A 12,338-nucleotide genomic window follows, 5' to 3' on the forward strand; every position below is an offset into this window, starting at 1 on the left:
AACAATCTATAATAAGATTATATTTCTGTAAAACATAGGTCTTAAAAAATCTTACACACTGTGAAAGGTAAAACTCTTAAGTTATCGTTTCAGAAAAAAAATACTCTTGTTATCTTTTTGGGAGAGAATAAAAGAAAGGAATTTTAATAGATTGAACTCAGGCCAGTGTGTCTTGCCTCAAGTGTTATCTGTATATCAGCTTGGGCAAGGCCCATGACTTTTGTGGGCCTCATTTCCCAATTTGTAACGTAAGAGTTTTGGATACGTGATATCTAAGGTTCCTTCTGAGAGTCTATTACTTTTACAGATATTATTTCTAGTGTGCTTATTATAGTTATAGCAGGCAGAGTATCTTCACTTTATGACATTTTTCAATTCATGCATCTAGGGTTTCACATTTACATTAGCTAAAAAGCCTGCCACCAACATTTATTCCTATGTAAGTAAATAACTTCTGGCTTTTTCTTTTCTGTAGTTAATTGAAAAAAGTTAATAGTCTGTGTATTTACTAGTAGTGTGACAAATCCAGTTCATCTTCAAATGCAAATAACCTCTAAAGAATAAGTATTCAAAGACCTGCTACTTGCAAGTAATTAAAAACTGTTGTCCGTCATATTGTGTTGGCCAAAAAGTTTGTTTGAGTTTTTCCGTAAGATGTTATAGAAAACCCCGAATGAACTTTTTGGCCAACCCAATACGTAATCCACTTTCTGTGGATTAAGAATTAGGAAATTTCCTATATATAAAATAGATAAACAATAAGGTCCTACTGTATAGCACAGGAGACTATATTCAATATCCTGTAATAAAACATAATGGAAAAGAATATGAAAAAGAATATATATTATATAACTTATCTATTTATAAAGTATGTTATATAACATATACATACTATATATACATATTATATTTTATATATACATATTATATACATATTATATTTTATTAACTGAATCACTTTGCTACACACCAGAAACTAACACAACATTGTAAATCAACTATACGTCAATAAAAAATAAAAGAATTAGGAAGCTTCCTACTGAATTCCTATATAGGATCTGCCTATCTTTAAATGTTTAAGATTTATCGCATGAATTATTAAATACCAGAGATTTTCCTTTTAGTTTCTAGTCTACCTGTTTTGTTTTTTTCCTCAGCAATGATTCATTCATTTGGACTCTGCCCATTTAAATTTTATCAAATTATTATAGACAATATCCTAAAACAACTACAACATTTGTATTAATGTAAAACCTAGATTGTAGTTTGAACTATCAGATCATCAGGTAAAATCATGGACCTCTTTCTATCTCATTAGCATTCCTCAGTTCTTAATTTTGATTATGTAGTTTTTATTTGAAGCCTGTTCTATACTACTACTCTATTTCTGTCACCATTGAATTGGATGTTTTAACTATTTTTACGACTAATAAACTAATCCAATATAGTAGAGAGTTATAATGCTGATGGGGAATTAAGGGAAGAGAAAGGAAAAAGGATAAGATTCTTAGACTAGAGGTTATCAGGAAACAGGATAAGGAAACGGCCAATTTGATTTTTGCTTTGGCCTTATCAAAAGAAGTCATACTTTCACTTTCCCTCTTGCCCCTTCCACATCCATGTGGTAATTTTACTGAAATAGCAGAGTTAGGAGCAGGATGAGGTGTGGAGAAGTGAAGGGTATAAGATGATTAGCGGTTTTTCAAGCACATAGATAGATGACTGTCCGCTGGGGCTTCTGAGAAGCATTTCTATCCACAGGGAAGTCTGGATAGGTTCTGGCACTGAGGGGACCTGAATCACAGACAGTGTGATTATTTGGCAAGTAGTACTCACCATTCCTAGGTAATTAAGAATTGACTGCATTTTTAGTTACAGTGTTTCCAGCTGCCTATTTATAAGTCATTTATTCAGTGTACTACACTTTTAAATTTTAAACTTTTATACTGTTTTGATTTGGGTAAAAAGTATACCTGTATGCATAAGGATAGTAATTGTACTGTATAAATTGCTTCATTGAATCTTTAGATGTCTTTATAAGGAGAATGCTACATTTTAAGTCTATTTTTGCTACCTTGTTTTAGTAGGGCTCTTTAGCAAAAGCTCTGAGTAAAGTTATTTTGAAATGTTTGTTTCCTTATGCATAGATTCGATGTTACAGAGTCCCAGATCATAATTATAATATGCCAGCTTCTCACAGGAACCCTGGGTCCTTGGTTCTGGAACTTCACGGTAACTGCTAGAATATTCATGCTGTCCAGTGAACAATGGCATGAACTCAATAAAGACGGCACCTTTGTCATGCACAGAGTAATTTAAAAACAAAAATTCAAAAGTCTTCTTGTGGTATTTCACAGACAAACAGGTTATTAGAAAACAAATAATTTTAAGATATAATAGGGCAATAAAAATCCACCCTATTAAACAAAATTTTTTGAAATATAATATTTCTGGTGATCTGATGCTAAAAACAATTCTCTCTCCCATTTACCTACTGTACCTTGTAACATTTTTGCTCTATGAAATATTTTTGAAACAAATACCTTTCCACCATTAAACAGAACTTTTTGATATTTACATTTTTAACAAAAAAAGCAAGCAGAGTTTACCTTAGATAGGTAAGTTGAGAGGACTCTTTATAGTAATGTAGGAAAAATTCTGTTTATATATTCTCTTAATATTCTTTAAGAAACCTGGTACTAGTTTTTCTGCTTCTATTAAATGATCTTGGTTTTAAAAAAATAAAAAATTTAATGTTAGAAGCTATTCTCACTTCTATTTGTTTTGTTTACTGTTTTCCTCTCTTAGTTGTGCTTTAAAAACTAAGTATTCTTAGCTTTTCATGTTACTGTAGTTATTCTTTGAATACCCTCCTTTTTCTGTTTTGTTTTGGTAAATACCTATTTCCTGAATTAATGCTAAGAGAGTAAGTAACATCTTTTTTTCTTTCATGTTAGAATTGTAATTTTGGCCTTATGACTTTTGAAAGTTTAAAAAGATTTATTAAGAAATGGTTTCCCAGTGGAATTTTGCAGAATCCTTCACACTTTAGTATAAAAAGGTTTATTTACAAGAAAAATAGATTTTTAAAAAATTTTTGCAGTTTAGGGAGTATTGGGGAACTGTTCATATTACAGATCATTCTACCAATACAAGGCTGCATTAGGTTTTGTGCATTGAGTCCCCATACCCAAACGTGCTTCAATAATATGATAGAAATAGTGAGTCTCTGATAGCAGTTCTTTCTGAAAGGTATCTTGTAGCATTATAAATCCAGTTATTCAATGGTAGTAATGATGGCTTTGGGGACAAATCAGTAGTGAGGGATATCCTACATCATGTTTTCAAATAAACTTGGAATATGAAATATACTAAAAAGTACTATAGGCATGTTTTAGGAGCAAAACTAAAGCCATTTTCAATTGAATTTACAATGTATTGGCATAATTATTTGTGGGATTCCCACCTGGAGTAGAATAATGTGCATAGCTTAGGATGTGTCATCCTTTAGCACTCCTTTACCCTTAACCTATTTCTGGTAATTTCTCCAAAGACCTGAAGCTTTTTATGCTCACTACAGTTGTCTAGATTTATAATTTTTGATAGCTCATTTATTAATATTAATTAAACTTACAAAAGGTGTTTTTCCACCAGTGTTCTTAATGAAATTAATAGTCAGGATACTGACTATTATTTACCTTCACCTTGTCTGTCTATGATAACAAAGTACCCTCTGTTTATAGAGCCCTTCCTATTAAAATGTTTCTAGAACTAAAGCATTTTAACATCATGAAAAATGTTTTGGAAATACATTTTTTCTTCAGATATACTGTCTTCACTTTTATCAGTTGCTAACTTGCAGAGATTTTCCTTTGCTTTTACTGTGTATTGCTTTAACTGATTTGGTCATTGAAATGAAATTGTCAGATGTACTTTCTTTTTTCTTTACAAAGTCAGAGGAAAATATAAGCTTCAGAAAGAGTTGTTCTTTGTAATTTGTTTCCAAATTATTTTAATTTATTAGCATCTAAACTCCTGTGTTAGCTATTGCCTGTGGTATTCTGCCATTTTAGGGAAAACTGTGTTAGAATGCAAGAACCTTCATCCTGAAACATACAGACATCTTAGTGATAACAAGTTAAAAATGTATGACAAATGTTTGTCCCCGTTGATTAGCAGACTAAAAATTAGAAGAGTTTTAGTACTGTGTAGGAACAACACTAATTCCTTTCAAGGCTCTGCCACTTATCATTTCTGTAACCTTTGAAAAGTCACTTACCCTATCTGACCAGATTTCCTCATCTATAAAGTGGTGGTAATATTTCCTACCTCCTAGGATAGTTGTAAAGATTAAAAGAGTAAAGCATGTTATGTGCTGACTACAGTGCTTGTCATAGTGTTTATTATCATTATTATTATATTTTAAAACCTGTGTTAGTAATTCCCAATAATTTCCAGATTTCTTTCAAAATTGATTGTGCTATTTTGAGAGGAAGAATATGTCCATGATCCCTTTATTTAACTCTGAGATGATTACTAAATGAGGTGAGAGGACTGTCTTCTAATTTTTCTGTTTCCAACAGTGATAAGGATAGGCTGCCCCCTTAAATTTGAGACCTAAACTTTAGTTCCTCTTAGAGGACTTGTTCTATTCTAGCTTTTGCCTATTTTTCTCTTATTCAAAGTCACTGGGTGGGTTGTTGTTTTGTTTTAGTCTTCTCAGATAGTCTAAAGATCTGTATAGTCACTCATGTGGTAGATAATACTGTTTTAAATAATTCAACTTATCTCAAAAATAGATGCTTAGACTTTCTCTGTATATAACACTTGACTTTAAAATACTCATAGTTGTCACTCAGCTGTATAGTTAATGTTATTAACATTAAGCCTGTCTTGCCCCTTATGAAGGGTAGGAAGTAAAATATTGGAAGGCAGTATGTTGAATTTCTAGGTCAATCTTCATTCCAGTGTACCAGTACTTCACCCACCCTGTTCCCTAGAACATCAGATCCATTTACAAATAATTGCAAATCTGTAGTTAACAGCAGTCTAATCCTTGACTAGGACTCCAGCCCCCTTCAATGACTTCCTAAGCAAAATGCTTCTCTTAAAATAGTAGCTAACAAGTCAAATTGTACAAATCAGAATTTCTATGACATTGCAAATCTAGCCCTAGTGCGTATTCTCTGTTAAAACCAAGCTAGTAGCCAACCCAGTGACAACGAAATTATGTTTATTATGTATAGTTTAATTTAAAAAATTGTTTCCAAATTAACTGCAAGTATATCTTTGAAATGCATATGCCATATGTAGATGAAAACTAGATTAAATTGTCTTATTTCTGATATTAAAAATGCTAGGAAATGACGATTAACATGCTTATCAACGCTCACAGAATGTCAGTTAAATCCCTTCACATTCCTCAGTTAATGCTGAGTCTTGTTGGAATTCAAACCAAATGCATTTGTTAGGAATCTCTCTGAACACTAAGAAATAAAAATGAGACATTCAAAATAGAAATTTTCTTAGATGGTTTGGAGTTGTTGCACCCCTTAATCACTTTTAAAAGCTGTACTTCTCATGTAATAACTGTCCTGATCAGGGAACTTTTTAAGCTGTCTTTCTCTGGTAATGAAGCTTCCCTAGGATCCTCACTCCAACTAGAAAGCTTCTATTTCTTGTTCAGAAGTTAAAATTACTCATATTTATTTAGGACGCCTTGCTATTCTGTACCTCTTAATCAGTTGACCATTAGGATGTTGTAAGGAGTGATGGGCCCAAGGGATTTGTTATGAGTGTTGAAGGTTATTTTCACTGTGAACTGCCACACTTACAGCTTCCCTGTCAGAAAAATGGGAGAGCTCAATCTCCACAACTGGTTTGCTTTTCTCCATCTTTCTTCTGTGACAACCATCAGAATGGGTTGTTTGTTGCTGGCTTGTTGTAGTAATTTAAGTGTGTTCTGACCAGAGTACTCATGGATTATCCACAGCAGTTGGGGAAGTTCTTTTTGTCCTTTGACAAAACCTATACTAAAATAAAGTAGAAGTAAGAAATTATTTAAGCAATACCAGTCAAGATATTTAAATACTTTCATGGTTATAGAAAATTATGTTTATTATCATCTAATTTTCCCCCTCTGAAACTTTTAGGCTGTGAAAATCTAATGCTATAGTTAAGAGACTTGTTTTCCCATGTCTTTTTTAAAAAGTCACTCTGGTGTTTTAGGTGGTTTTCTACCACATAGCCCTTGTCCCTTGAAGGGCTTATTTTTGGTGTAGATGTGGAGGTTGATTTTTTTGTTGTTTTTGTTTTAGAGAAATAGTTCCAACACTCGGAAATATTATCACCCATGTTATTATTTTGAAAATAACAAGTGACTACAGAAATGCCAAATTCCTGCCTTATATAATATTCTCCCTCTAGATAATTATGTCTTTCCTGCATAGCCAAAAAGCGTAAAATGAGCCCCCTCCTAATATGTGTTACAGTAAATTCAACCCATATTGAGAGACTTCTTAGTGGAGGGGTGGAAAAATGGACTGTCAGATAACCACTTCTCTTCTAAACAGAATCATTAACTCTTGTTCACTGTTAATCATTTCTGCCACCTGTCCCACTTAGCTTGCTTAGTTTCTCTCTTTCCGGATGGCCTCGCACTGCACGTTTTTTCATTGACAGTCAAGATTAGAGCCACACATCCAGAAGTGGTGATAGGCAATTCTCATGATTCAGAGCAGTAGGGCTTTATCCTGGAGTACAGAGTATTCCACTAAATCAGATAATCACACAGGAAAAAAATGTTCTTAACTAATTACCAACTGGTAAGTAAGTTTTCCCTGGCTCTCTCTCCTAACATTAAAGCATTGTTGATCTAAATTCAGTGATAGTATCTGAACGGTTTACAGAATTCTGTCTTCCAAAAGGCTAATCCATAAAAATTTCCCAGGAATCCCAATTTGGGCTTTGTAAAGATCTTTCATGTTTCCTAATCTCTTTTACTTACATTCATCCAAGGTACAAAGATTAATTGCATGAGGTTCCCTCCATTTTTATTTTGTAATTCTATACTTCTGGCCCTTCCCCTCCCAAAAGGCTACTTCACATATCCAGCAAAATGTTGTAAGATGTCTACCCTCCTCCACCCAAGACAGAGTCGATCATCTTTGACACCTGCTTAGTCTCCTGAGTCTGCTACTGAGTGTAATTCCCCTTATTGGCAACATCACTCACCAGGTCAGCTCTACAGATTCTTTTGAGCCTAATTCAGTCCATTTTTTCAATAAATGTGTATATCAAGATAACTACATCACTATATGTTTGCAGCTTAATATGCTTCTATTTAAAAAACATTCTTGAGCAATCAAAGATAATTTTTTTTAGTTGTGAGAGATTGGTTTCAATCTAGTTATTTATTATGAGCATAAAACTTACATATCTTAAGCTCACATGATAGATTGTCTGCTTGAAGTATCAGTTTTAGAAATGGGGGCTCTATTCTGCTCTGGGATTTGAACCCCCTTGCTGTTGTTGCTATCAGTTTTCTTAGACTGACTTTTTTTTTTTTTTTTTTCTCTTTTTGCGGTATGTGGGCCTCTCACTGTTGTGGCCTCTCCCGTTGCGGAGCACAGGCTCCGGATGCGCAGGCCCAGCGGCCATGGCTCACGGGCCCAGCCGCTCCGCGGCATATGGGATCCTCCCAGACCGGGGCACGAACCCGTATCCCCTGCATCGGCAGGCGGACTCCCAACCACTGCGCCACCAGGGAGGCCCGACTGACTTTTTTTTTAAGTTTACCTTCTTAATAGATAAATTATTCACTTTGTTTAAAAACTAACATTATAAAAAAGGTATGCAGTGAATAGTCTCCTTCTCATCCTCATCTCCAGCTGTCCAGTTCCCACACTGTCCTCTCCAATAGGTACCCACTGTTCTTAGTTTGTAATGTATCTTTCCAGAAATTTGTTATGTAATTATCGGCAAAAATTAAAATGTAATATTATTTTTCTTCTTTTTTTACGCAAAAAGTTCATATATACATTCTGCAGCATTTTTCTTCACCCAATATAACTTTGATATTTTTCCATGTCACCACTAGAGAGCTACCCCACTCTTTTTTTAAAGCTACCCAATAGTTCACTGTATGGAAGTACCATAATTTCTATAACTACTCCCTCACTGAGATATATTTTTAAAGTTTTGCAACTATTAATCTGTAATAAATAACCTTGTACAGACATTTCGTGCAAGCATATCTGTAGGGTAAATCAGTAAAATTAAAAGGCATTTATTTGGATCCAGTAATCTGAGAATGACAATCTCAAGATTATACAAAATGCTAGTTTACAGAAGGAAAGGAACACCAGTTTTTGCTTTGCTCCTCAGTCTTCAGAATATGCCCATATTCTTTTTTCAGACTTTCAGGCTTCTAATTTCTACTGCCCTGTTTTTGTACCAGGTTTGTCTCTTCTTGACTGTAAGATCATTTTCAGCAACCTCAAAGCTAATTCTTGGCTGCTTTCAGTATCTTCTTTCCAGACATCTTAGAGTAGTTGACCTAATAAGCATAAGAATTTGATTGAGAATTGGGTGAAGTTTTTTTTTTCACACCCATATCATGGAAGGCATTAAATGAATATATCTAAAGGGCAGTAAGTTTTGCCAAGGTATCAGAGATTTATGTTACTTTAGTAAAAGCTCACCATTTCTTCCATTTGATACTACAAAGCACTTATTTCAAGATCTCATATTATATAGCAGTACAATGCAATCCTCTGCTTGACATTCAAAATTTAATACACACACACTTTTTTTTTTTTTTTTTTTGGTGAGAAAGGTTAAGCTGTAGTTTCAGCCCAACTTCAATGAGTCAGAAATTTTCTTTAGAAAGGAGGGGTTTTTATTGCTCTGTGAAATTCATCAAATTAAATTAAAACGCTCTGGATTTTATTTGATTTTGCTCATAACAAATTTTTGACACCTCCTTTTCCCCTTTCCTCAATATTTGAGTTTTTTTATATTGTGCATGATAGAGGAATGCTGCTAAGCTTGCAAGTAATTAACTTGTAATTGTTTTGAGTAATTCTGCTTTTTTGGATTTTTTGTACCTAATCAGAATTGATGTGACTGAAGTGCAAATCTTCATAATAATCATGCATTTGCTGGCAGTGATTGGAGGACCACCTTTTTGGCAATCTATGGTAACTCTGCACATTGTGTATCCCATGTAATGCATGTTGTCTTTTGCTTGTGTTTTTCTAATATAGTATAATCCAGTTAAAGGATGATATGTAAAAGTATTTTATTCTTTCTGAAAACAAAACGTAACAGCAATGATAGGACACAAACTTCTCTTTAGGGCATAGTGAATTTTACTACTTGGAGTTATGTTGTACAGTAGATCCATTTCAGGGTTATTTTTTTTTCTTTTCTTTGCGGTACGCGGGCCTCTCACTGTTGTGGCCTCTCCCGTTGTGGAGCACAGGCTCCGGACGCGCAGGCTCAGCGGCCATGGCTCATGGGCCCAGCCACTCCGCGGCATGTGGGATCTTCCCAGACCGGGGCATAAACTCGTGTCCCCTGCATCGGCAGGCGGACTCTCAACCACTGTGCCACCAGGGAAGCCCCAGGGTTATTTTTGAAGGCTATCAGAATTATTATTTGTCGTCCTATTTTACAGCTGAGGAAACAGCAGGTAGTGTATCAAGTTAACGAATGACAAGATTAAACCAAATCTTTTATTCTCTTTCTGAGCTACACGAGTCTACTAGTTTCTCTGTTATATGCTTAAAGCTGAATAACAAATTTTGGTAGTAAATTAACTCTGGCCCCAGAACAGAATAAGTGCTTATTGAAATCAGTGCCTTAGGATTGTTTTCACGAGCCAGGAACTTGATTTTCAACTTGACTTGAAATGCAGTCACCCCTACAAACACAAGTTCTTTTCCACAAACTTCTGAAAGAGCGAATATAATATATATAATACAGGGGCCAAGAACACAGTCTCAGGAACCAGACTGCGTGAGTTTGATCCTGGCTCCACTGCCTACTGTATGAACTTGATCTGTTATTCAACTCTGTGGCTTAGTTTTCTTCTCTGTAAAATGAAGACAATAATAGTACCTGTCTTATAAGTTTATTTTGTGTATTAAATGAGTATGTGTAAAGCACTCAGACCAGTGCCTATCAAATAATGAGCCCTCAATAGAAGTTGTTGCTGCTCTTACAGTTGGCATGTTTGCTACTCCTAAACAAACACAGTTCTTAAAAATCAGATTAATTTTAAAGTATAAGGGAAATTTACTGAGCAAGATTTTTCCCTTACCTAACTCACTTTATGATGGTAAATTAGATACTTAAGGAAGTGTAATTAACATGCTTCCCTAAGTATCTATTACCAGAAATTGTTCAATGCCTTTTGTTGGGAGGATAGCGTTGTGAGAGGGAGAAGATGAAGGAATAAAGATAATCCATAGTCAACCAGGAAAATTCTGAAACTGTTCATTCATGTACGTAATATCATTCAAAATCACATCTTTTTTTACACATTACTCTCAAAAGTCAATACTGTCTCTAGTGAAATCTGAGGTCTGTAGATACATACACACTGTATACATATAGATCTATATCTATAGATCTCAGATTTCACTAGAATGTTATTTTGCTGTTGTGTAGGTTAAATAGTTAACAGTTATAAATAGCTATAAAACTATTAAATAGTGAATAGTTTTAAACAATTTGGCTGTAGAAGAAGGAAAGAAAAGATTTTCTTTTCCTGAAACTAGGTAATAAAGCCTAAAGCCTACCTCCCACTTATTTTTTTTAATTTCTTCACTATATTGATTATTATTTTCATAGGCTTTGTGTTTTATACCAAGATCTCTCCCCCTCCAAAATTATTTTGCATATCTTACACACATATAAATTACCTATAGTGTTTCAGCATATCAGTAACAAAAAAAATGGGATTTCTGGCTTAATCATCCAAAATGAAGTCAGCATCAGGTACATATCCCTAATTATCTGTATCAGTATGGAGGTACAGAAAGCATTGTTTTCAGTGCAGTTATGTATTCACGCAGGCTATACACGTATCCATAATTTTTAGGTGGTGCCTGGTAGTAAATTTGCTTCAGGTAAACTTTTCACCTTTCTTTATTAGGATTTATACACACAATCTATACATGTACATAACAGATGTAATTTTTTTTCTTTTAAAAGGATCAAATATTTTGTCCTATCTTCATTGGCATTAAGATAATATAATCATTCTTTTTTATTATATGTTTTAAAAAAGTAATCTGAGGAACTCTCAGATCCAAGACTGAAATGGAGGTCGCAGTAGGGAAAGAGATTCACAGGCCACTGTCTTATTATTAGCATCATTGGTTCTACTGTTACCATCATTAAAATAAAAGGAAAGGACTTGACTTCTCTGGTGATATTCGGAGGCTTAGAGAAATACCCTGGGTTCTTTGAGCAGATTTCAGTACAGATTCCCATAATTGACTTCAAACCACTGTATTTCTTTTTTTCTTTATTCTTGGCCTTATGGGCTCATTGCTGAATATGCTGTTTTGAATTGCATTGTGTTAGTTCAGGAAAGACTACTACATGCAGTGCTCTGATTTATTTGTGTGCCAAAATGGAGAGAAGATGTTTGTTTAGGGCCCAGATGTGAATTTTTTTTTTTTTTTTTTTTTTTTTTTTTTGCGGTACGGGGGCCTCTCACTGTTGTGGCCTCACCCGTTGTGGAGCACAGGCTCCAGACGCGCAGGCTCAGCGGCCATGGCTCACGGGCCCAGCCGCTCTGCGGCACGTGGGACCCTCCCGGACCGGGGCACAAACCCGCGTCTCCTGCATCGGCAGGCGGACTCCCAACCACTGCGCCACCAGGGAAGCCCCAGCTGTGAAATTTTTATCTCTTTTGAGGTTGAGGCCATAAAATGGAAATTGCCTTCCAAATCCTCATTAAAAGACTTTTACTGATATTTAAGAAAGCAACTTTATAGTAAAAACAAACAAAAACAGTGCAAATGTCTTCTTAAAGCTGATTTTAGAAAATGAGCTGTTTTGCAAAGGTAAGTGATTTCTATCTACTGCTTATTGATTACCCATTTCTTGACTTTTTCTTTCTTTTTTTTTTTTTTTTAATTCAAAGAGATGTTTTTTTACCAAAGGTTGTAGTTAATTTTTGTTGGTTTTGGTTGGTTGGGTTTTTTGTGTGTGCATAGTTTCTGTTTTGGATTTCTTCCCCCCCGCCCCCGCCATTTTTTACGGAAAGAAATTATTTTCATGCACAAAAGTTAGTATATGGTTTACACATTGCAAAAAAACAA

The 12,338-nt window shown here is 34.7% G+C and overlaps 1 protein-coding gene across 6 annotated transcripts in view; it reads left to right on the plus strand.

Annotated features, from left to right (window-relative positions):
* CEPT1 (choline/ethanolamine phosphotransferase 1) overlaps positions 1–12,338 on the plus strand; it is a 36,988-nt gene that overhangs the window by 18,075 nt on the left and 6,575 nt on the right. For all 6 annotated transcript variants that reach the window (XM_060090244.1, XM_060090241.1, XM_060090242.1 and 3 more), the window contains one exon: positions 9,116–9,200. In XM_060090244.1, the coding sequence (XP_059946227.1) occupies positions 9,116–9,200 (85 nt within the window). The remainder of the gene's footprint in view (positions 1–9,115; positions 9,201–12,338) is intronic.

This window comes from Mesoplodon densirostris, chromosome 2, assembly GCF_025265405.1.
Source record: "Mesoplodon densirostris isolate mMesDen1 chromosome 2, mMesDen1 primary haplotype, whole genome shotgun sequence".
Lineage (NCBI taxonomy): Eukaryota > Metazoa > Chordata > Mammalia > Artiodactyla > Ziphiidae > Mesoplodon > Mesoplodon densirostris.